Source organism: Trichosurus vulpecula, chromosome 2 (assembly GCF_011100635.1).
Source record: "Trichosurus vulpecula isolate mTriVul1 chromosome 2, mTriVul1.pri, whole genome shotgun sequence".
In the NCBI taxonomy this organism is placed as follows: Eukaryota; Metazoa; Chordata; class Mammalia; order Diprotodontia; family Phalangeridae; genus Trichosurus; species Trichosurus vulpecula.
In genome coordinates, this window is record NC_050574.1 from 366,426,835 (window position 1) to 366,453,694 (window position 26,860).

Here is a 26,860-nt window from a genome sequence, read left to right on the forward strand (position 1 = left end):
GTCCCGCGGACTTGCAGATAAGTGCGTCACAGCTCCCCATGCTCCTGCAAAAGAGTGGGCGCATTTCTCTGGGGAAGGGAAGGAAGGTGAGTGTAGTACGGGCCAGTGCTCCGATGCCTCTGGCGGGGGGTGGGGGGAGGAGAGCAAGCCGAGTGTTCTAGGGGCGGAGACGCCCAGGCTGGGGGACCCAGGGCACTATAGGCGCTCAAGTTGCCCAGCCCACCCAGAGCTGGGGCAGCTTGCTAGGAGCTTGCCTCTCTCCTTGCGGCTTGGGGAAATGCTGGTTTCGCTTGGTTCGTACAGTAAAAGAGTTATTCTCTTTTTTCTTTACTCTCCCTCTCCTTTTCTTCCTCTCCTCTTCCCCTTGCCTTTTCAAACTCCTCTTCTTCTTCACTACCTCTCCACACCCCCCACAACCTTAGTTTCCTCTACCGCAACAGCAAATAGCCGCGATTTCCTCTTGGGGAAACTACGTGGATCCTTCCCTAGGCTCCTCGCTCCGCCCTGGTGTCCTTTCCCCTCTCCTCGGATGAGACCCTAGCCAGGGTCTGAAGTGAGAAGAGAGGTTCCCTAACTCCCGGCGGGGAGCAAGCAGGGAGAGTGGTGGGAGGAGAGCAACTGGCATCTGACCCATCTCCGCCATGTGACTCTGTCTTCCACCCACCTACCCCCCGCCCGGGCGCGCCCTCCCTCCCAGCGCCCGGGTCCCCATTCTCCGCTCGCCCCGCACCATGTTTCAGCGGGATCGGGGGCAGCTAACGTCGCCCCTGCAGCATCCCAGCCTCCGGAGACAGGTAGAGCCCGTGCTACTATTTCGCCTCTTCTACTGTACCTTCTTGGTGTGCACCAAAGAGATCGCAGCCCTCACTGACTTCTCCGGTAAGAGGCGCCCTCCGTCATTCTCTGTTCACCTGCCTCCCCTCTGAGAGCCACAGGTGGGCCAGGAGAGACAGCAGTGGTGGCAGCAGCGGTGGCCGCCGCCAAAATGGGTATGGCTGAATGGGTTTCTGGGTGGTTGGACTGACGCTTTTCAAGGCTGTTACCTCCCTCATGTTCTTAGCCCTTAGTTTAGGAGGCTATCAGAGAAGGGAGGTAGAATTCCCTTAGAAAGGTGAGATAAAAGATTAAAGAATTTCTAGACTTACGGTAATGTGGAACCCTCCAGGTATGTGTTCTGCCTCATCTCCAAGCTGGGCAACACTAGAGCAAATTTGTTGACTCTTGCTGTTAGGGCGTTAAACACACATATTCTGGTCCAGAAAATTTGTCTGTTGTCAAAGACCGTGGATTTTACTGGGAGAACCCTTGTTCTCCCACCCAGTACCTGCACGTACTCACTTGCCATAGAGGATAGATAGTTTGAACTGGAGACTGGACTGAGAGCGAAGCAAACAGTGGGAGAGACACAAACCCATTTTAGGAAGTTCACGGTTACAGTTCATTACTGGGAAAGTCAAGAAGAGTGGGGGTGGGGGGAGGCAGGTATTCTTCAGACCATCGATCTGTGCACGTAGGGGACAGGAGAAACAATGGGGAAGGAGGGAAAAAGCAATGGACATAATTTTATAACTAAGCTGCACCAACCCTCTGTCTTTTCCTATCCCTCTCCTCTCTTTCGAGCTTAGTGATTAGGCAGTTTAATGGATTTGGGGGATTCTGGTCAAGTCTGGTTGTAGTTACTGTCAGAGCGTTTCTTCTATGCAGGTGCAGCATGTTTATCAAAAGAAAAACATTCCTAAGGTTGGTTGTAGAAACAACACTGTTGTCAATGTGCTAGTTGAGAGAACATACTATAGTATTATTGTTACAGACTTGTGTCCATTTAACTTACTTTTGAGTCTCTGACTTCCTGGAGCTCCTAACTTAGCCGCTATGGTAAATACATAGCATCTGTCTGGAGTTTTGCACAGGGCTTTATACTAGGCGTGGATGGTTGATGTACCCAGCAGCCAGGTCTGGTTGCAGTGGGATATATATAATGTATTTCAGAGGACTTACTGAAAAACATTTCTTGTGTACTGAAAGTCAAGACTTAGGTATCTTATTTACTTATAGAGAATATGTCATTGTTAAATGAGAGAACTTAGGTCAGTGGTTCTTTGCTTTGAATATTTAATACCAACTTAATGTTCCCACGTGGCAGTAACCCTGGCAAAGCAAGCCAAGATATGCCTATTTGGCAAGAAAACCATGGCCCTCAAAATCAAACAAAAAGGCAAGATAGCTTCACTAAATGTCTTGGGAAAATGTACTGTACTTTTTCAAGAATTATTGACTTAAAAAAAACCTCTCAGTTGCAAGAGAAGTTCAGTATCTGTTGTTGGTTTGATCTGTGGTAAGCACTTAGTTTTAAAAAAAGGTGAAAAAGAACTAGTAGGTTCTTCAAGTAAAAACTTAAAAAAAAATAAGTGGCATAACTAATAAACCCCACTGTGTTGACATCATTGAAACTGAACAAATGTTTTAGGTAAACTGGGTTTCAAACCTTAGATTGTTCCCATAGGTTACAGTTAAAGATTGTTTTCTTGGTGTTTTTCTACATCATCAAATTAATGGCATATAAAAATTATATTAATAGGAGACCCATATACCTGAGCAGTAAAGTTCTGAACAGTAATGATTATCAGATTCACTAACAAAAAACCTCTATTGAAGAGAACTTTAAATAAAATAGAGAATATGTTCTGTCAGAGCCATAACCAGGGTACCATGACTGGAACTTTGATAAAGGAAGCCAAAATTTAGAGGGTACAGAATTTGATATCATGATTTTAAAAGATTGAGCAATTTAAAAGCTTGTTACATTTAGATTTTTATAGCATATTCACTCCTTCAGCAGAGTGGAAAGTATTTAGCAAGAATAATTTGTTAAAGTTTTACCCCAAAGAAGTGTGTTGGGAGGGAGCAGATTTGTTTCCCTGTCTCCCCCAGCTAGTTGAGGTAATCACAGAAAGTAAGGGGCATATGACAGATATGCCAGCAAAGTGCAAAGGCACTATATGCCCTGTTTATCCCTTTACAATGTGTGACAAAGCTCTCTGAGTGAATTGGAAGGGGAGCTTGGCCATCGGTTTGGCCATTGATTGGTTATGTCCTTGGTGGGCTTTAAAAAGCTAAGCCTGCTAGACGTAGGGACAGTTTGAGAGTTCAGAGTAGGGAGCAGTTTTGTGGAGTGTGAACCTAGTGCTTCTACCACAAGGTTAGAAAGTGGAGACTTTTCTCTTTTGTCCATCCCATCTCTTTAAGCAGAGCCCTTTACCCATTAGGAAACACTGTGTCCAACATGGAACAGTTTGGAGAGTCAAGCAATTTGAGGTAGGGAGCAGAGACATCCACTCCCCAGACACATGAAGACTACATTCAGAGGGGGTGGAGGATATGAGTACTCTTCTCCTCCAACTTAGCATTCACAGGTTCATAAGTAATTGTTTTCACATTGTCTGTGAGCTCCTTTAGAGTAGGGACTGTCTTTTGCCTTCCTTTGTATCCCCAGAGCTTAGCACAGTGCCTGGCATATAGTGGATTATAAAAGCATATTGACTGACAGCAGGGTGACTGCTCCTATTTGGGGTTCGAGGTTAGTCTGTTGGTTCACCCTCTTTGAACTATATTCCACGAGCTCCCACTGGTGAGTTGGTTGTTGCTGCATCATTTTTCAGTCCTGCCCAATTCTTTGTGACCTCATATGGGATTTTCTTGGTAAAGATGCTAGAATGCTTTGCCATTTCCTGCGCCAGCTCATTTCACAGATGAAAAATAAAGGCAAACAGGGTTAAGTGACTTGCCCAGGGTCACACAGCTAGTATGTGCCTGAGTCTGCATTTGAACCCACAGTCTTCCTAACACCTTGCCTGGCATGCTATCTACTGTGGCACCTAGTTGCTCCTAAATTGGTGAGTTTAGTAGTCAGCCAGTGTCAGGAAATAGACACAATTAGTTCAAAACAAAGGCATTTGCTAAAGAATGCTATTCACAGTGCAAAGAGTAGGCATGAACTTAGACAACAGTAGCAGATATCATAACATTTTAAAATAATAATTTGGTACACCAGGAAGCTACTAGTGATGCCCTCCTCACCCTCTCTCCAAGTAACACCAAATGAAGTCCCTACCCTGTCCCTCCATGTCCTCCCACGGGGAAATGTCTAGCATTTCTCAAGGTAGCTCCCTATGGGCCAACATCAGGATCTCCCCTCTACACCCTGCCCCCTTTCTGCCCTGTCAGTTGATTCAGGGGTTAGTTTAGTGTTGTTTACCCAGGCCTCATTTCTTCCTTTTAGCTCCAGGTGCTGAAAATGGTATTTATGGCTCTATATCATGCAAAGAAACTTGAGCTGTGACTCATTCATCTAAATCACATGGTTTTCCTTCCCCATCATATCCCAACTTTTGCTGTGAAATATGTGTTGGTTCAGGGTACACAGTTCTGTAACTAAGTTGAAGCAGATAAACTCTAGCAGCCCAGGCTGGGTCATAATACTGTTAGACCTTGTTATTATCTGTTCACATTTCTTTCTCAACACATTGGGACAATCCAGGGATCTGCAGACAAGTGAAAAGGTTTTTAGTGATCCTTTTAGGAGTAGGTGGGAAAACTGATTCCCTATGAGGAGTGGCCTCGAGGTCACCTGAGGCCCACTAAGTTCTTGGGTGTGGCCTTTTGATTGAGTACAAATTTTACAGAATAAATCCTTTTATTAAGGGGATTAGTTCTGTGAAGTTTCAATTCAGCCAAAGGGCTGCACTAGAGGACCTAGGGGGCCACATGTGGTGGCCCATATGCCCCAGGTTCCCCACCCCTGAGCCTAAACCATGTAAGTAAATTTAAAAGCAGTTTGTGTGAAATACCCAGAAAATAGAGTGGAGGAAGAAAGTTCTTAGAAAACATCAAGGAATAAGATTAAGCCTCTTGAAATTGTCCTGTTCTGGCCTATTCTAATATCTATACTGATCATAATTTTTAATGACACCTGTGTCACCACAGAGGATAGCAAGGAAAACCAACCTTGTCTTAAGATAAGAATTTGAGTATTTTGGGGGAAGGTTTTATTTGATTCTGACCCAAGAACTCCAAACCCGCTTGAACTTCAAAGCTGTCCAGTCATTGTTCAGGGCAGGCCCTCTGGTTTGCTTTTTATAAGCTTGGCAGGGTTTATGCAGTAACAAAGCTGTATGCTATAAAGAACCCTCGCAGCCTTCCCTACCGAGAGCCTTGCAATAATAACTGTATGTAAGAGTTCAGTCTTTTGTGATGTACTTATACATTTGTTTTGCTAAATAAGGACAACATTAAAAAAAGAGTCAGAAAGAGGGAGGAGGACAGAGGGAACTCCATGCTGTCCTTTATCTTTTTTTCCCCAGGGGTGGAAAAACCACATAAAAAGGCAGCAGCAGAATGTCAAGAGGTCACAACCATCTTTGTGCAGTATAAAATCCAGCAGCAAGACATTAGCAATGCAGGGTATTGGAAGGAAATTTGCTTAAAGTTTTTTCTCTTTCTTGCTGCTCTTTCTTGAAGTTCGGTGACTGTCAACTGGCATGTTTTTTCCTGTTATTTCTGCTTTGGGTGATTCTAGCATCAGATTCCAGATCCCTGCCTTTTCCTTCTTATGCCTCCCCCAGCCCCTCAATTAGTTTTTATTTCCCTCGATTTCTCCACATAGCCTCACATGCTGGTAACTTACTCTAACCATCCCTGAGTTTGTTTTGAGACCCTGTGTGAAACCCTTCACGTACTTTTCTTTTCTGAACATGTTATAGAGGTGCTGCCGGAGTTGACTGGAAGACTTTCACCACTACATTAAAAAAATATCCCAGGGAATCCCAGAGAATTTCATGCAAAATTGGTACTTCTCTTCTTTAATCCTATACTCAAATGTATTTGGACTTCATCCATTTTCCTCTTCCCAGACTAATTCTATCCTTTTGAACACATTCCTAATCTGAGAACTGAGCTCAAGAAGTACAAATTTTTCAGTGACTTTATCTGTAAGACAGGAATAACATCATTTCCAAAAATCTTTTCTGTTGAGAGAGCAGTACGATGAAGGAAGGTCCAAGTTATAGCATGAGAGAGAAAGATAATGAAGACCCACCATTTTGTGCATTGTAAGAAGAGCATAAAACAGTAGGGTCTTTTGGCATCCTCTAAGGATGCTTTTAAGACATTCCACTCCTGAAGCCTGAGATTGTGACAGCGCTTCCATGCTTGGGGCCCCTAGGGGGAGCATATAAAGAAAGGAAGCTGTTGATGGCTTAAATTACCACTGTCCTTTGGAGGGAGCAAACTTCCTTATCTCCCTTATGTACCTCTTCTCATCCCTTTCCCAGTTGCCTTACCAAAACCGCAAGTAGTTGGTGAGATTGTGAGGTCTAGGGGGAGAGAAGAGGAAGGGGAGAGTTTTTCCAGGTCCTCCTTCCTCTCCTTCACAAACACTTTTATTTCTGCCCCACCCTCACCCCATCTGTAGGCAGATAAATTATGGTCATGCATGGTCCTCAGCCTCCACTGTCTCTCTTTTCTTCAGTCAGTTGCCATGTGTTGTCAGTTCTACATCCACAACATGTCTTGTATCTGTCTCTCTCCTCTCCATTCATATGGACACCACTATACTTCAGGCCCTCGTCACCTCTCACCTTCACTGTTACAATACCCTCTTAATGGGTCTGCCTGCCTCAAGTCTCTTCCCTCTCCAATATAGCATAGCTATTCTCCACAGAGCTGCCAAAGTGATATTCCCAAAATGGTGGTCCGACCGTGGCATTGCCCTACTCAATAAACTAGTGATTTTTTACTTCTTCTAGGATCAAAAACAATCTCTTCTCTTTGGCATTTAAAACACTTCACATCCAGGCTCCAACCTATCCTTCCAATCATATTCTACATGATTGCTCTTCACATAGAGGTAACTAAGCGGTGCAGTGGATCAATCCCTGGGTTTGGAGTCAAGAAGCTCTGAATTAAAATATGGCCTCAGATACTTACTAGCAGTGTAACCCTGGGCAAGTCACCTTATTTGTCTCAGTTTCCTCACCTTTAAAATGGGGATAATGATGGCAGTTGCCTTCCATCCAGGGTTATTATGAGGTAGAAGTGAAATTATAGGGTTTTTTTATGTAGTTTGCATTTACTTAAGTATACTTACTTGTCTCCCCCTTTGGAACGTAGGTTCCTTAAAGGCAGGAACTGATTCATTATTGTCTCCATATCACCACTGCCTAGTATAACACCCAACACGTGATAGGTTTCTTAACTAACTGATTCAATATTGATGTAGGATTCATGGGGTATGGTAGACAGGGGACTGTACGATTGTTGAAGCCCTCATTTTGCAAAGATGGTTCCCTCTAACTCAAAGAAAGGTTTCTAGATGGTAGTAGTGATTTGTCAGGCCCAAGCAAATGATACTTAATGTAGCAGGAGCTGATAAGGGAACCCCAGATCAATTAGGCTTAGTCATCTGATTGATAAAATTAAAGTGTCAAATCTTGAGTACATTGGTTGTATTTGAAGGGGTTAGCCAAATGCTAGTGACTATTGTCAGGGATAATAGACAATAGATTTGCCCCTGGGTACATTTTTTGCACCTTTTCATTGACTTGGGCAAACTGGTCAGACTGGGAGTTTTAAAGTAGTGAAACTGATCCTGGTCCAAGACTGAAGACAGTGAGTTCTTAGGATCACTTTTAAAAGCATCAACAAGAGAATAGGGAGGGGATTTGGTTTTTTTCCTCCCCTCTGAGGCAAGAGCATTTTGCTGCATGAATTCTCCTTACACAGTATATGCAAACTTTTGTTTCCTATAGACATATACTTCTGCTGTATGTGGACCTGAAAATTATATTCATTTCCAAATACATAGCTATGCAAACTCAATAAACAAAAAATAATTACAAAATTCTCAGAAGTTTCCATGTGTCTTTGTAGATGTAAAGTTTGCCCCAACCAAAAGACAATTAGAAACTTTTTAAAAGTAAAATAAAAAGCAAAAAGAAAAAGGGGGTAGATGGGAAATAACCTTTTCCTCAAAGGGAAAATCTGGTCCCAAGTGAGCTCCTAGAGCACGTGATGCTCTTCCAAGGCATAATAGGGACGTGAGATCAACTAGAAGTCACCTCTCTCTCCTTCAACCGAGAATATAAATTATCCTGGGGGAAAATCCCCAATAGCTTAGCACCTTTTTCTGGCTGCTGGACCACTCTGGTCCAGACTTTCATCATCTCATGCCTAGACTACTGCAACAACTTGCTGGTGGATCTGATTGCCTCAAGTCTCTCCCCACTCTAATCCATTCTCCATTAAGCCACCAAAGTGATTTTCCTAAAGCACAATTCTTACCATGTCCCTCCCCTACTCAGTAAACTCCAATGGCTCCCTTTTGCCTCCAGGATAAAATACAAAATCCTGTGTTTGACATTCGAAGCCCTTCAAAACTTAGCCCTCTCTTACTTTCCGGTCTTTTGACATCTTATTTTCCACCATGTACTCATTGATCCAGTGAAACTGGTCTCCTTTTCGCACAAACAAGACCATAACTTGATTCTGGGCATTTTATCTTGCTGTCTCCCATCTGTGGAATGTTCTCCCTTCTTGTCTTTTGCCTACTGGTGGCTTCCATGACTTCCTTTAAGTCCCAACTAAAATCCCACAGGAAGCTTTTCCCAACCCTTCTCACTTCTAGTGCCTTCCCTCTCTTAATTATTTCCTGTTTATCTTGTACGAAGCTTATTTATACATATCTATTTGTTATCTCCTCTGTTAAACTTCGAGCTCCTTGACAGCAAGGTCAGTCTTCTGTCTCCTTTTGTAGCCTCAGTGCTTAGCTCAGTGCCTTGCACATAGTAGGTGCTTAACAAATGGTTATTGACTAATTGACTATCTCCCCCATTCACTTTCTAGTTAAATATCCCTGGAGGCAGGGGTATTCCGGTGAGTACTTTTTGAGACCCAGAATTGCTCCTCACTAGGTAAGATGTTGTGACTCATTGAATCTCTTTGCTGGATTTAGCTTTGCCAACTAGTCCTAATTTCCATGGTACTGGCTAAACTGAACTCTGACTAAGCACATAGAACTAGAACCCTTACCTAAGGATCAGTGGAAAGCCTTCTCAGTCCCTCAGAGTCTCAATGCTGAGGTTTGCCATCTCCCAGGTAGTAGAATTTCAGTTTCTGGTTGGTGCCAAGCCCTCTCTCTCTCTCTCTCTCTCTCTCTCTCTCTCTCGCTGTCTCCATATCTCTCTGTCTCTGTCTCTGTCTCTGTATCAGTAATTAAGGTGGGACTTTTTTTCTGTTTTTCCTTTTGGAGCACTAAAGTAATCAAGTGCCTTTGTTTTTTTGATTAAGTCCCAGAGTTTTTGATGACCTGCTTAAGAAACAAGAAAGCCTAGTTCACATAGGTTTGAGTCACATGGTTGTGATGCCTGAAGAAGTGTCACATGGTTTTGAGTCGCATGGTGGTGATGCCCTTTGATCCTGAACAGGGTAGATAAACTCAGAGGTTAGCGTTTTGTTTGGGCTCTCACTCACTGGAAGAGCATCACGTGATTTGATCAGACAAGACTCTGGGTAGCCTTTGTTAAGGAGCCTCCTGGCTTGAAAACCCAGATATTGGTGCTTTCCTAGTAACTATATACTGAGATGTTGGACAGAAAGTTAGAAGCCTGTCCACTGGTTTGCATTATTTGATCTTTTCCCCCTGAACTAAGTGAACGCTATAATACATTTAATTAAAATAGGATTGTTAACCTCTTAAAGTTGCTTTCCTTAGAGAAGCAGATCAAAGGACCTGTGTTAGCAGCCTTCCTATGTGCTGGTGGTGTTGTCCTTATACAGCCACAGTAGCTGCAAGAAGCATTGTTGTTACACTCTCTCTGTCCCTCTCTCTCTGTGTGTCTCTCTCTGTCTCTGTCTCTCTCTGTCCCTCCCTCTGAACCTCTCCCAATGCAGGAGACTGTGTTTCAGGAAGCAATGTCCTTGAATTCCCCTCGCATGCTGCATATAAGCAGGTCTTTTACTGTTTCCTGCTTCTGCTACAAGATGCTGTTGCATGCGAAAGTGTGAGAAATCCCCTTTCCCTCTTTGCTGCTCTTTGCTCTGCTTTTCAGCCAGGGTCAGTTTCACCATTTTAAGACTCTGTCGCTTTCTTTAATTTGCCTATCTCCATGAGTAGGTGGACAAAAATCCCCATGGTCATCCATAGGACAAATCTATTGTTTCTGTCAGTCCCCAGTGGTGTTTTCTGATCCCTTAATATGCAAAAAGACTACCAAAATCTAACACCCTTAATTTCCTCAAGCAGCTCAGATCCTTTGATCAGACTCACCCTCCCCACTACAAACATAGTCATAGTCTACATTATGAATTTCAACAAGTCTCTAGGTCTCAATTTCTCCGTCTGTAAGATGTTACCAACAATCTCTTAATTTCCAGCTCTGTTGGCCTTTTCTCAATCCTCATCCTTCACTTTTCTTCAGCATTTGATATTATTAATCACTCTTGTGTCCTGTACTCTCTCCTCTCTGGATTTTTGTGACACCTAACCTCACTAGCTCTCCTGCATATCTGACAGCTCCTTCACAGTTTTCCTTTGCACCTTCATTCTTTTTTTTTATACCATCTAACTGTAAGACTATATCCTGAGTCTTCTTTTTTTCCTCTGTACTCACTCATTTGGTGACCTCATTCAGGTCTGATTAGTTCCATTACTCCCAGATCTATATATCCTGTTCTAGTCTCTCTCCTGAATTCCAGTCACCTAATAGAAACTTCCTACTGGACATTTTGAACAGAATGTATTATAGTTATGTCAAATTCAACATACCCAAAACAGAACTCATATTTTCCATAAAACTCATCCCACTTCCTAACTTCCCTGTTACTGCTGAGGGCACCACTATCATTCCAGTCAGCCATGCTCCCAACCTTGGTGTCACCCTTGGCTCCTCACTTTCATTCAACCCACAGACCAGCCAGTTGCCTAACTTAGCTTTTCTATGGCCATATCTCTTGCATACATCCTTTCCCCTCCACTCATACAGCCACCATGCTCTTTCAGGTCCTCTTGGTTGGACTATTGCAGTTGTTCTCGCTACCTCCACACGGCTGCCAAAATGATTTATCCAAAGGTTAGGTCTTATACCCTAAATCTGTCTCTTCTCTCAATTTGACTATTTTTGTTGATGGTACCACCAGCTTTCCAGTCCTTTACATAGCTTCCAAAATAATCTTCCTAAAGCCACATTCTCATGTTCAAAAACCTGCAGTGGTTTTGAACATGTTGTTCCTTGTTACTTCCGGAAATAATATAAGATTTTCTGACTTCGACCTACCTTTTGAGCCTTAATTCACATTACTTTCTTCACATACTCTTCTATCCAGCTAAGTTGAACTATTATTTTTTGAAATAGCATTTCAAAAAATTTTTAAGTTAGCAAACATTTGTTTTATTACTCTCTCTCACTCAACCCTCATTGGAAAAAAGAAACAAAGCTCTAATAACAAATATGGATAGTCAAGCAAAACAAATCTCCACATTGATCCTATCCAATGTCTCATTCAGTATCTTGAATCTATCACTCTTTTCACAAGGTAGGTAGCATGATTCATCAACAGTCGTCCAGAATCATGCTTGGTCATCACACTGATCAGAATTAAGTCTTTCAAAGTTGTCTTCATAATATTGTCATTGTACAAATTGTTCTGCTGGTCCTCCTCACTTCATTCTTTATCAGTTTATACAAGTCTTCCCAGGTTTCTATGAAGTCATACCTTTTGTCATTTCTTATGGTATAATAGAATTCTCTTATATTAGCCATTTCCCAATTGATGGACAGTTCTTTGTCACTACAAAAATGGCTGCTATGAATATTTTTTCCATCTGGCTCTTTTTCCCTTTTCTTTAATCTCTTTGGAGTATGGGCCAAGTAAAGGTATTTCTGGGACAAAGGGTATAGACAGTAAAGTGGCTTTGGGGGCATAATTCCAATCTAATCACTGTTTTTGGAACCTACTGCTATCTCCTGTCTCCATGCATTGGCACAAATCATCACCATGCCTGCCATACACTCCTTCCTCATCTCTCATTTTCAGAATCTTTATCCTATTTCAAGGCTAAGTTCAGGTTTCAGGTCTTGTGTGTAGTTTTCCTTGGTACCTCTATATATTGTCTCATTCCCTATATCGGTGTTCCCTCCTTCTCTATATATTCGTAGAGTATCTTGTCTGTACCTCTTCCTACCTTCTTTGTACTTTGTATATAGGGGCGGAGCCAAGATGGTGGCTGGAAAGCAGGGACTTGCCTAAAGCTCTCCCCCAGGACCCTCTAAACACCTATAAAAATGGCTCTGAACAAATTCTAGAACTGCAGAACCCACAAAATAGCAGAGGGAAGCAGGGTTACAGCCCAGGAAAGCCTAGATGGTCACTGGGTAAGGTCTATCGCACCATGCTGGGAACGGAGTGGAGCAGAGCCCAGCGTGGGCTGCATCCAGACGAACCAGACCAGGAGCCAGGCAGAACAGGCCCTAGCCCCTTGAATCACTGAGCTGTGGCAGTTACCAGACTTCTCAACCCACAAACACCAAAGACAACAGAGAAGGTTAGTGGGAAAAGCTGCTGGGACAGAGTGAAAGGAGTTCAAGGTTCGGCCACCACCCCAGGGATGGCGGAAGTGGTGCAGCTCTGAGGCTGCTTACAGAGCTACAGCTGCAGTTGCTTCTGGCCCCAGGCCCACCTGGTGGGAGGAATTAAGTGGTGGATTAGAGCAGGAGCGCAGAGCCTGCTTAGATCTGAGTCATGGTCAGGTTGGCGGTTCTTGGGGGAGGAGGAGTGCTGCTGTGGTAGAGCTTGCTGTGTAGGAATAGCTCTGAAAACAACAGCACAGCCCCTCAAGCTGGGGACAAAGTATTCTCTACAAGCAGTAATACCCCGACGAAAAACTCAAGCGTCAAGTAAGTTGGCTGAGAATATGGCCAGGCAGCGAAAACGCACTCAGATTCAGTCTCAGACTTTGGAATTTTTCTTTGGTGACAAAGGAGACCAAAACATACAGCCAGAAGAAGTCAACAAAGTCAAAGAGCCTACATAAAAAGCCTCCAAGAAAAACATGAACTGGCCTCAGGCCATGGAAGAGCTCAAAAAGGATTTGGAAAAGCAGGTTAGAGAAGTAGAGGAAAAATTGGGAAGAGAAATAAGAGTGATGCAAGAAAACCATGAAAAACAAGTCAATGACTTGCTAAAGGAGACCCCAAAAAATACAGAAGAAAATAACACCTTAAAAAATAGACTAACTCAAATGGCAAAAGAGCTCCAAAAAGCCAATGAGGAGAAGAATGCCTTGAAAGGTAGAATTAGCCAAATGGAAAAGGAGTTCCAAAAGACCACTGAAGAAAATACCACCTTAAAAGTTAGATTGCAGCAAGTGGATGCTAGTGACTTTATGAGAAAGCAAGATATTATAAAACAGAACCAAAGGAATGAAAAATGGAAGACAATGTGAAATATCTCATTGGAAAAACCACTGACCTGGAAAATAGATCCAGGAGAGATAATTTTAAAATTATTGGACTACCTGAAGGCTGTGATCCAAAAAAGCCTAGATACCATCTTTCAAGAAATTATCAAGGAGAACTGCCTTGATGTTCTAGAGCCAGAGGGTAAAATAGAAATTGAAAGAATCCACCGATCACCTCTTGAAAAAGATCCCAAAAAGAAAACTCCTAGGAATATTATCACCAAATTTCAGAGCTCCCAGATCAAGGAGAAAATATTGCAAGCAGCCAGAAAGAAACAATTTGAGTATTGTGGAAACACAATCAGGATAACACAAGATCTAGCAGCTTCTACATTAAGGAATTGGGCTTGGAATATGATATTCCAGAGGTCAATGGAGTTAGGATTAAAACCAAGAATCACCTACCCAGCAAAACTGAGTATAATGCTCCAAGGCAAAATATGGACTTTAAATAAAATAGAGGACTTTCAAGCTTTCTCAGTGAAAAGACCAGAGCTGAATAGAAAATTTGACTTTCAAACACAAGAATCAAGAGAAGCATGAAAAGATAATCAAGAAAGAGAAATCAGGGACTTACTAAAGTTGACCTGTTTTGTTTACATTCCTACATGGAAAGATGATGTGTGTATTTCATGAGACCTCAGTATTAGGGTAGCTGAAGGGAATATATATATATATATATATATATATATATATATATATATATGTGTGTGTGTGTGTGTGTATGTGTGTGTGTGTGTATGTATGTATGTATTTGTATGTATATATCATATATATAGAGACAGAGGGCACAGGGTGACTTGGATATGAAGGGATGATATCTAAAAAAAACAAGAGATGAGAGAGGAATATATTGAGAGAGGGAGAAAGGGAGAGATAGAATAGGATAAATTATCTCACATAAAAGTGGCAAGAAAAATCAGTTCTGTAGGAAGGGAAGAGGGGGCAGGTGAGGGGGAATGAGTGAATCTTGCTCTCATCAGATTTGACCTGAGGAGGGAATAACATACATACTCAATTGGGTATCTTACACCACAGGAAAGAAGGAGGAAGGAGATAAAAAAAGGGGACTATAGAAGGGAGGGCAGATGGGGGAGGAGGTAATGAAAAGCAAACACTTTTGAAAAGGAACAGGGTCAAGGGAGAAAATTGGATAAAGGAGGATAGGATAGGAAGGAGAAAAATATAGTTGGTCTTTCACAACATGAGTATTGTGGAAGGTTTTGCACAATGATACGCATGTGGCCTGTGTTGAATTGCTTGCCTTCTTAAGGAGGGTGGCTGGGGAAGGTAGAGGGGAGAGAATTTGGAACTCAAAGTTTTAAAAGCAGCTGTTCAAAAAAAATTTTTTTGCATGCAGCTAGGAAATAAGATATACAGGCAATGGGGCATAGAAATCTATCTTCCCCTACAAGAAAGTAAGGGAAAAGAGGCTGGGGTTGGGGAGGAGTGGAGTGGCAGAAGGGAGGGCTGACTGGGGATCGGGGCAATCAGAATATATGCCATCTTGGAGTGGGGGGGAGGGTAGAAATGGGGAGAAAATTTGTAATTCAAACTCTTGTGGAAATCAATGCTGAAAACTAAAAATATTAAATAAATAGTGATTAAAATTTAAAAAAAGATTTTAATAGAAAAAATAAGAATACACCATCAAAAAATAAAAATAAGTAAATATATATATAATTTACTTATAGTTTTATGTAATATTAATAACATATATTTCTATAAAATATATTTATAATAAGGTGTTTACACCTTATTAGAATGTCAGCACCTTAAAGTGCAAAAAAATTATTTTTTTTCTTTAAAGTCCCTCATATAATACTTGCTTAAAAAATGTTTGTGGAACAGCTGAACAAATAACCAAGGGAAAAAGTAGTGTCCTGATGAAATAGAGAATGGTGGGGTGGAATGGATAGGTGATTTAATTTTTTTGGAAAGACTGTTAAAATTCAAACATAAAAGATCGCTCTCTGGTTAAGTCTTGGGTGAGGCTCATGTTAGAGAAGAACATCAAGGCAGTAAGTAGTAAATAGGTGTCTGGGTCCTGGTTATAGAAGGTTGAAATGGAAGATGGTGCAGGAAAGGAAGTGGACTTTGCCTATTGAGCACCTTTGTCCTGTGCTGGTCCCATAAGATATTTTATCAAGTGTTGAGGATGAATTAAACTGCTTTAACCTCAGATTTCAAGAGGAGGATCACTAGAGGAAAAGGTGCTAGGGTTGAAGTTACTGACATAAGTACAAGTGGAAAATGGGAATTTACATATGACTAATTTGGTCTGCTGGTGTTCTGAGATCCCCCTTTTTTGGCCTAGTGGCTCCCAGGGAGAGGAATGGCTCCCTCTACACCATAGCACCATCCTATCCCACACATACTTTGGCCTCTAACATGGCCTTCCTCTGTTTGGTTCACTGAATGTGACTAAGGAGTCCTGCAAAGTTGTCTTCACATCAAGTCTCAAGAAATGCATATGGCTGAAGAGCTTGGGGACTCGGATGAGGTATGGCACAGTGAAAAGAGCAAGGGACCTACAATCAGAGGATCTGGGTGCTGGTCCTGGCTTTACTACATAACTAGTTTAGGCAATTTATTTAATTTTTCTGGACCTCAGTTTCCTTAATATCTATAAAATAAGAGAATGAGAATAAATGCTTAATAGGGTTCCTTTAAGCTCTAAAAAATTAAAATGTTATTGGCAGTCTATACTGTTGCCACATTTGAACTGGCTTTACAACACTCCAGGCCAAGGGAAAGTTTGGAAATGCTGCAGGATCAAGCCATATATTTGGATGGTTGTGACAGAACCAGGGACTATAGATACAGGGTTATTCAAATGTAGATGTGAACTTTAAATAATAAACTCTATGTCTCTTTGTCTCTATCTCTCACTCTGTCTCTGTCTTTATATCTATCTATATGTGTGTTTATTTCTATTTATATATGTGTGTATATATATGTATGTGTGTGTGTGTGTGTGTGTGTGTGTGTGTGTGTGTGTATATATGTATAGGCTACACTCTATGAAGATGTTAATACATCCAGAGATCATAAATTCCTAAGGAATCTCTTGTTAATTTCTGTCTTTCACTACTTTGATTTTTTTCTCTTTTCTTTAAATTCCAGAGGGCTGCGCTAAGAACAGTGAATTCATGCCTCCAAAAGGCAGATTTAGGCTAGTGGAGCTTCTCAATAATTAGAGTTGAGTTGACTGGGCAGCCTCAGGAGTTAGTGGATTCCTAGCACTGGATGTTTTCAAGCAACATACAACTTGTTGGTATATTGGTATATATGTATAGTGTGTGTGTGTGTGTAATAAGATAAAGAAGACTTCTGAGGTCCCTTGCAACTTTGAGATTCTCCTATTCATAATAGATCATCTGAATTCCTAGGTTTGGCCCATTGTAACAACAAGCTGTGTGAACCTTAATAAGTATACTTAATAGTGCTGCCATGAGTGTTGCTACCGCGACTAGGGACAGTAATATGCAGCCAGCCTTCCCACGTCCTTTGATTTAATTATTTTGGATTTTGGCTTCAGGTGCAGTACCTATATATACCTATTTGTCCACCCCTTCCCCCCACTCCCCACCTTCTCTGAATTTAATTTCTCCTAAAGAATAAGCCCACCCTTATTGCCACTCATTGTCTGAGACCTGGGTTTCCCACACATCAAATACAAGATAGAATTAAAATTCAAAACTCCATCCTATGGGTCTGAAATGTATATTTGCAAACTGTTTGATTCAGTGTTTGCTAAAAATGTGCCATGAATACAAATGATCTAATTTAGGGTTTGGGGGAAGCAGGGGGCAAGAAATATAAGAATGATCTCCAAGATAAGTCTTTAATTCCAATGAGTAGAATAGAATGTAATCCCATTTCAAATCTTTCAGCATTCCTTTAATGAGTACAAATGAGTTCCTTTCCCCCTGCAATGGGAGGTGAATAATCCGGGTAAAATAACCCTTTTTGTCTGCAAGGTTCCGAGCTATCCATATTTGTGACAGCTTTCCAGTAGTATTCAGAGGCAAAGGGAAGTCTTTTCTGCCAAGTTTTCCCTTTTTTTCCCTCTTGACTGGAAAGATTTTTCACTCTTTTCAGTAGCCCCTACTTCCAAACTTCTCAGGCTCTGGTATTGTAAGCAGAAACAAGAAAGATTCATTCTACATTAGAAACTTGTTCTTATTTTAATTAGGAATAAAAGATTCATCACAGTCAATTCTTCTTTCTGGTACGGGGAGAGAGAGAGAGAGAGAGAGAGAGAGAGAGAGAGAGAGAGAGAGAGAGAGAGAGAGAGGGAGAATATGCCAAAAAGCCAATTTGTTTCATTTTAGGAAAACATTTTCTATGTAAATCTGACTGGGAATGTATGTCTACTTTTAGATCCTCTTTACCATTAACACATCTACTAAAAGAAAAAAAAATGGACATAATTTTTAAATTTTTATTTTTTTATTTAAAATTTAATTTCAATTTTCATGTTTTCATTGCTATGTATATATTTAAAAAAGAAAAAGAAAAACAAGACCCTTCTAACAACAATGCATAGTTGAGCAAAATAAATTTCCACATTGGCTATGTCCAAAAATGTATGTTGGGGAAGCTAAGTGGCACAATGGATAGAGCACTGGCCTTAGAATCTGGAAAACCTGAGTTCAGATGTGACCTCCAACACGTAATAGCTGTGTGACCCTAGGAGAGTCACTTACCCGTGTTTGCCTCATTTTCCTCATCTCAAAAATGAGCTAGAGAAGGAGAGGGCAAACCACTACAGTATCTTTGCTAAGAAAAGCCCAAATGGGATCACACAGGATTGAAATGACTGAATAATGACACCAAAAATGAATGTCTCATTCTGCATCTTGACCCATCACCTCTCTCTCAGGAGGTGGACAGCATTCTTCTTGTTATATTTGGTCCTTGCATTGATCAGAGCCCTTGTGTCTTTTAAATTTGTTTGTCTCGATAATGCATTTATTGTAGAAATTGTTTTCCCGTTTCTGCTCACTTTTTCCGGCATCAAAATGAACCTGAAGAATTCACGAAATTGGAAGATTTGTAGGAATTGATGCAAAATGAAGTGAGCAGAACCAGGAATATGAAATATACAGTAATAACAATGTAAATGAAAAGAATAGCAAAAACAAAAAGAAACATAATGCTGTGTAATTATAATGACTAAGCTTGCTCTACCTCCCCCGCCCCCCCCCCCCCAAAAAAGAGGAGGCAGTGGAGTAGAACAGAAACCAGATTGGTTGTGGAGCCAGGGAACCTGGATTCAAATTCCTGCAGTGATACTTAATGCTTACATTACCTTGGGCTAGTCGATTAACCTCTTTGGGCATCAGTTTCCTCAACTGTATAATGAAGAGGTTGAATTAGATGGATACTGAACCCTCTCCAGCTCTAAACCTGTGATCTTAAAAAGTGAGAAAATGTGCTTTCCTTCATTTTTTGCTGACATGGGGAACTATGGGCATGGAACATTGCATACTCTTGTCAAATTAAGTTGATGAGTAGGTTAGTTTCACTAATTTGGTTTTTGTTGTTCTTTTTTTCCAGTAGTTACAAGGGAGGAGAAAGTATATATTTGGAAATAAAGGTGATATAAAAACCAAAGATACTAATAAATTTAAAAAAAAACATATATATAACACAATTTGGTCAAAGTTAAGGCTTAGACTTTTTTTTTGACAATTTAACAGTGAAATTAAAGGCTATTCATTTTCTTTTGGAGGGGGGAAGGCAGGGCAATTGGAGTTAAGTGACTTGCCCAAGGTCACACAGCTAGTATGTGTCACGTGTCTGAGGTCAGATTTGAACTCAGGTACTCCTGACTTGCGGGCCATGCTCTACTCACTGCGCCACCTAGCTGCTCCAAGGTTATTCATTTCTAACCATTCTTCAGGAAAGGCCATGGTGTAGTGAAAATAAGGTTCAGGAGATACTTGGTTATGAATTATTACCTCTTGACACTAAGTAACCCTGGGCGGCTCAGCTAAAGCACTCTGAGCCTGAGGTTCTTCCCCGATAAATTAGGGATGACAATACCTGCAGCAGCTGCACCATGAAGCTCCAGTTAAGGTACTGCTCAGTACTTTCTCTATTCGGTTCAGTTCAACAGTTCTTTATTAAGCTGTTACTGAATACAAGGCAAGATTTGCAATTGCAAGATACTGGGGGTACACAAATGAAGACCAGCTTCTGTTCCTGGAAGCTCATGCTGTCCTGGAGATACAATGTGAAAAACATGAACAGGGGCAGCTGGGTGGCCCAGTGGATAGAGTGTCAGCCATGGAGTCAGGGAGATCTGAATTCAGATTTGACCTCAGACACTAGCTGCATGACCTGGGCAAGTGACCTAACCTCTGTTTGCCTCATTTCCCTCATCTTTAAAATGTTCCTTTCCTTTTCCCTTTCCCTTTCTCTTTCCCTTTCCCTTTCCCTCCCTCCTTCCTCCTTCTTTCCTTCCTTCCTTCCTTCCTTCCTTCCTTCCTTCCTTCCTTCCTTCCTTCCTTCCTTCATAATTTCACACACAACATTGGTTTCAAAAAGGATCTCTCAGTTTGGTGTCTAGGGAACACATTTTATTTGAACTGTACTCTACTTCTCCAAAGCTGAAAGATGTGAAGGTCTGTCTTCTTTGAACTCAAGGCAGCTAACACACATTAAGTATCTGTTACATGTAAGGTGTGAAGCAGCCAGGAGTAGGACTGGACCTCATCAGGAAGACGTAGGCATGAATCTTGCTTCCAGCATTCACCATGGGCATCATCAAATTCCTTCATCTGTAACATGTCTCTAGTGCCATCTCACGGGATTGTTATAGAACTTGAAAAAGACAATGCATGTGAAGTGCTACAGGTCAGTCATCATAATCATCAGTATTAGATGCTCTCACCATTTGACTTCCTGTGATTTTCAAAGGAAATTATATTGGAAATTCGGTATCCTACCAAAACATTGTGAGTCACTCATTGAAGATCACTGCTTTTATTGAAGAAAAGTCCAGTCTGAAGGTATTCTAATAATATAATTCAGCCATTTTTGTTTGGCAGTTGGAGTTAAGTGACTTGCCCAGGGTCATACAACTAGTAAGTGTCTGAGGCTGGATTTGACCTCAGGTCCTCCTGATTCCAGGGCCAGTGCTCTATCCACCGTGCCATCTAGCTGCTCCTACCCAACTGTTTTCCAAATCTAATTGAAATCAGTTCAATAAATATTTGTTGAGCACCTCCTCTGAATGAATGAAGTCCTTTTTATGAGCTGGTAGAACCCAGTTTGAAGAGTTTAACCCCAGCTCCCAGCATGTATGTATATTACGGCTTAACCTTAAACTCAGAGACTGGGCTTTCCCTGTCCTCCCAGTCACTTTTATAGTGTGACTCGGTTAGTTAAGTTAGTTAAGCCCCTTCATTTGTCATTCCTTATATGGCAGTTCATAGAAGTCCCTTATCCCAGCTGCACGCAATACCCCTCTGCCATGGCCCGTTGGTGACAGAGCTGTCTCTTATTAGTTCCACATCATCTCTTTGTCTAAAAGCTATTTAAGTTTGAGCCTAGAGGAGTTCTGAGCCTTTGGTCATAGTGCACATCCCACTGTACGTCAGAGCCACCGGCTGCATGTTTCCCATAAGGCTGTGGGGTAGTGGGGGCCACACACCTCTGCTGTTTTCTTTGACATCCATTGTCCTCCTTTCTTTGCGAATAGCAATAAAACTTTCCCAGCCTCTGTCCTTGTGTGGTATTACCACACTTTGGGAATAACGCCCAACCCTTTTTTTGTACTTCAATTACATGTCAGGCATTACGCTAAGAAGTGGAGATAGGGCATGGGGCAGCTAGGTGGCGCAGTGAGTAGAGCGCCGGCCCTGGAGTCAGGAGTACCTGAGTTCAAATGCGGCCTCGGACACTTGACACATTTACTAGCTGTGTGACCTTGGGCAAGTCACTTAACCCCAATTGCCCTGCCTTCCCCCCTCCAAAAAAAAAAGAAAGAAGTGGAGATATAAATACAAAAAAGAAACAGTTCCTGTTCTTAGGGATATAATATTCTAATGAAGGAGACAAAACATACAGGGAAGTGATAGCTCTGGAAGGATGCTTTGGCTTGAGTAGTTACAGGGAGGATGGTGGAACCATAGAGCAATCCATTGATTTGACCTTTCCACAAATCATGGCTATATTGAATTACTGTGTAATGGGGGACTAGTATGCGCACAAAGTGCCTCTAATAGTGTTGTTTCTACCTGCACCCACCATGAAGAGACTGCTTTCTGCTTCTGGGAAAGTTGTGATGACATGGACTGGCTGGTGCCTTGAAAAGACTGTGGAGCAAGTTAACTGATTCTGGTCAGCTAACTATAGGGGGGAGAAGACTTGGGTTGTGGAGGTATTCAAAAAGGCCTGTCAGCTCCAGGTGTTTTTTTGCCCTAGTACAGTTGTGGTGTGCTATCTCACTTATGACAGATGAAGGGAGTGGAGCCCATGACCTTGTGAGTTCAAAAGATCTGGAAAGTACTTGGCATCCATAGCATTCCATAGTTCAGGTTTGCAACCAGACCTCACAAGGTCATAGACTTCATTCCCTTCAGTTGTAGGTCTAGGAAAAATAATTTAAGAATTATAGAACTCCCCCAACTCACATGATTCCTGTTTCCCTCTCCTAGGATTATTTCATAGTATTGTTTCCTAATTACATTGTCAAAACAAGTCTTAGCATTCATTTAAAAATCATGAGTTCCAGGCTTTCTTCCTCCCTCCCTCACCTCCCAGTCCCTAAGACTCTCCTAGGATTTTGAGAATATTTCCACATGTAAAAAAAAAAGAAAAAGAGGCTTATATATGAAACCACAAACATCTTTTACAGTTTATTTTTTTAAGTACATAATAAATTCAACATATTAGTTCCAAAGGTCTCCTGCTCATCTATTTCTTCCTCTGGACTTCTTTCTGTGCTCTTCTGTGCTTTAAAAAAAGTTTAATTTACACTGTTTCTTTTCTTTTTTTTCCAACACTATCACTAGCTCCCGTTCTCCTCTTTCTAGCTTATTTCCCCACCACCCCAAAAACCTTCCTTGTGTAATAAATACCTTCTGGGCTCACTGTCACAGAGGTACCTCCTTGGGGTTCTAGGGTTACCCCTAAGTGGGTTGGAGTGTCTTTTTCTAAGCCAACAAGCTCAAGCCCTTACCAATTGAGTTCCTCCCACTGTTGGCCACCAGTGAGTGACTAGCATTGTAGTTTCATTTAATAAATTAACATCAGTATGTTTTAGCAAGGGGGACATTTACTTCAAACAAAAGCACACACATTTCTCCCTCAAAACCTTGGGGACACACTCTGTATCTCCTTAGTGTGTGGGGACAGTGGGCTTAGATTTAATACAATTTCCACATAGTATTGGTCCCACCAAGTTTATCGCCAAATGCAGCATTGTTGCAGGATGGTGAGTCCTGGTCTTAGTTATTTGGGGTTGGGTGCTGAAAGTTTTTAAATATATACAAGTGTGTGCTTGCATCTATAACCTGAGTGAGGGAGAGGGGGGATTACATGGTACAACTTAACTTTGGTCATTGATTAAAAAAATAACCTCAATGATAATTCCCCCAAACACACATTTATAATAATCTGTTTTCCTACACCTTCCTTCCTCTCTCTCTCTCTTCACCCTCTCCCAAAACATACACACATTTTAACACATTTAAAGCTTAGGCAGTCTTGGGAATTGGAACCTTTACAATTCTAGTTTGATCAAAAGGAACATCAGACTAATTCCACTGAAATAACCCTCTTGCCTATATCTCTTTATATCTTGACTTAGATTTATGCCTGGCCATTGCCCAGGATACAAGATGCAGTGTAAGCAGTCACTGGCCCTCAAACATTTTCTTCCTCCTTCCCCCATCTTTCTGTCAGTTGACAGGTATAATTAAAATATTCCCCCCCTCTGGCCAAACACAGAGAAAATATTGTATTGTTTCGAAAGGATTTAAAGTGCAGGATCATGGTAGGATGGGTGTGCATTCTTTGCAAAGGATTGTGAGTCACTACCCTTGAATTTCTGAGCATTTTAAGAACTTTGTTGAAAAAGGTCTATTGTGTGGATCTTGGCAGTGGAGAAAATACCATGCCTGTCCAAACTCCATTTCAAATTTAATTTTAAAGTGGGTGAGGTGAGAATGTTATCCAATCAAAGGACAATGGATTTATGCACACATCTTTCTCATTCTGGCTCCTTTTGGTGAGAGAGGACTTAGTTTTTCAGAATCAGTGAACATTCTGAAATGAGGCATAAACAGGGGCCTTTTGATTCATTTGAAAGGTGACTGTGTGGTGAGCTGCTGTGCTGAAGAATACAGCTGGAGCCAGGAAAACTTCTTGCAGTTTTGTCAAACAGCTGCCTGTGATAAGCAGGTTTCTCTCTGCCCATACCACTTGTTCTGCAGCTCTTTTCAGCTCTCTAATCCTCAGTAAAATAACTACTTCATCTTTGTCTTCCAGAAAGCTCCCTTAAAGCCCCAAATTAACACAGAGGGCCCAGATATAAAACATAGTAAACCGGGCCTAAAATAATAAAAAAATTCAATCAAAAAAATAAAATATAAAGTCATTAGTGAAAAACTGGAGACACAGATTAACCCCTCACTAAATTTATTAAGTAATGATCAACAGTGGGACTGTTCCTTGTGGGAAGGAAAGGCTGGTAAAAAGGTTGCCAGTTATAGTATGTAACTGAACATGAAGACTGAGTCTTTTGTCTTTAAAACTCAATCAGAATGTAAGCTAGAATGTAGAGACTGTTAAATTTTTATCTTTTGTATTCCTAGAGCCTAGCATAGTGCCTAGAGCATAGTAAGCATTTAATTAGTGCTTATTGGTGGACTAACGTTGTAAAGGAAAACAACTATGAAAGACTTAATAACGCTAGTCGGTTCGATGATCAGTCAAGTCCAGAAGACTAATGATGAAGCATGTATCTCACCTCTTAGCAGAGAGATAATGGACTGGAAGTGCAGAATGAGACATACATTTTCTGACCTAGCCTATATGTGGCTTCTGTCTGTCTGTCTTTACATATACATATATGTGTATGTATGTATGTATAAAATATAGATAGGTAGAAATGATGTATTATATAGCTATCTGTAGATGGGTATGTATGTATGTATGTATGTATGTGTACACACATGCATATATAAATAAAGGAAGGCTTTTTTGGATGAGAAGAAAGATGATTAGTGATAATGATCCCTCCCCTCACCCAAAGAACAAAAAAGAGGATCAGTGCATCATTTTAAAATAACAGAGAACCAGAAGGAAGTTTAGAAGGAGACATAAACAGTGTAGTATTAGAACCACCACCATAAATTTGAAATATACTTTAAAAAAAAAAAAACAAGCTTAGCGGGGGCAGCTAGGTGGTGCACTGAGGAAAGCACTGGCCCTGGAGTCAGGAGGGCCTGAGTTCAAATGCGGCCTCAAACACTTACTAGCTGTGTGTCCCTGGGTAAGTCATTTAAACTCAGCTCCTCCCCCGCAAAAACAAACAAACAAAAAACCAAGGTGACATATATTGTGGAGGTTCGTATTTTAATGTTCAGACCTCCTTTGTTTGAGAAAAGAAGATCTTCAAAAAAGAAAAGTATACTCAAAATGGTTATGGAGTTAAGAACCACTTTAATTAGATGGTGAGAAGTACAGCTGCGTCCGGGCAGAGAGTTAGGGACAGGGAATGCAGGATGAGAAATGAGGCAGGTGAATAGACTATGCGATATAAAGATATGGAACGCTGCAAGTTGGAGGACCCAAAATTAGGAGTCTGCATTTTTAACAAGTGACCTCTGTACTTGTGAATGACATCTATGTGCCATACAAGTTTCTTCTACTATATTAAAAGGCACATTTACCTAGGCCACAGTCTCTGTAAAAAGCTGTCAAGAGCAGTGTTTCAGCCCTTTGCTTATCAAAGGTAACCATTCAATTTCCTGGACTATTTTAACTGTTTATCATGTGTAATTTACCGGCAGTTGTTTTGTTAACCTTACACTGAGCATTGTGTACAATGATGAAAGTATTTTAATAACACACATTTCAGTGGCACCTGAATGCCACTTGCCAAACTGGATAAAGTAGTGGTTTGGTTTTTGGTTTTTTTGAGGTTTTTACAATTGGTATTATTTTTTTGAGTTTTCATAGCTTTAACAAAACGAGAGCAGTTTTCTTGTCGGATAGACTAGAGTATTTGTTGAGAAAGAGTGCTTGGATACTGGATTTCAGGAATTTGTAGGATCAAAAAGCAACATGTAAGATGTCAGGGAACTCATCCAAATGAGCACATTATTTTCCTTGGAAAATAATACTGTGTTACTTTGAAAGGAAAATATTTCTGATTCCAAGTACCTTCAACCTGAACCACCTCACTGATCCTGGGATTAAAGCTGACTCCGTCATGAAGATGTACTTTGTCTTTTATGGTTTTTACAAGATAAAAGGAAAACAGTTTGTTCTTTTTTAGGTGCCTTAGACCCAGGGTCAAGTCTCCAAAAAAACTGCAAAACGGACTGATGTTTGTCTTTGGTCTGCCCCTCTGCTTTCTGTAGGCACTTCTCATTTTTGGGATTTCCTCACCCAGTGTTCTCTTCCACAGGTGTATTTATGTAGTTTCTCCACAAACCAGGATCCAGTGGCCCTCATGCCGTTTTATTTTTTCTCTCAAGCAATGCCCTATGCTCTCAAACTACATTCAAACCCACCTTTTATCCATCTTCAGTACAGGATCTTCAGACAAGTTCAAGATTGCTGAAAATAAAAACACCATTATTTTGGATTATAAAAGACCCTACAGGGCAAGGAATCATCTATATTCAACTCACTTTGTATAGAATCTGGGCCAGCATACCACCTTAATTGGAGCTTAATACAGTTTTTTAAAAAAGGTTTAGTGATGTATATATTTGTATATGTATGTATATTGTATCTCTATATATCTATAATATATAATCTCTATATAACATATATATCTCTATAATATATCTAAATAGCTTTATATAATACATATCTATATAATCTCTATATATCTATAATATATAATCTCTATATAATATATGGTATTATATATCACTATAATATATATCTAAATAGCTCTATATAATATATATCTTTATATAATTTCTATATATATAATATATAATCTCCATATAATATATAGTATTATATATCTCTATAATATATATCTAAATAGCTCTATATAATATATGTCTCTATATATCTACCTATATCTAAATCTCTCTATCGCTCTTTTTATCTAACAACTCATGGTTTGAGATGAATCATGGCATAGTCAGT

The 26,860-nt window shown here is 40.8% G+C and overlaps 1 protein-coding gene across 2 annotated transcripts in view; it reads left to right on the plus strand.

Annotated features, from left to right (window-relative positions):
- The first annotated feature begins 611 nt into the window (after positions 1-611).
- Positions 612-26,860, plus strand: part of EVA1C (eva-1 homolog C) — a 98,132-nt gene continuing 71,883 nt past the window's right edge. For both annotated transcript variants that reach the window (XM_036745617.1, XM_036745616.1), the window contains exon 1: positions 612-879. In XM_036745617.1, coding sequence (XP_036601512.1) covers positions 732-879 — 148 coding nt within the window. In that variant the 5' untranslated portion in view covers positions 612-731. The remainder of the gene's footprint in view (positions 880-26,860) is intronic.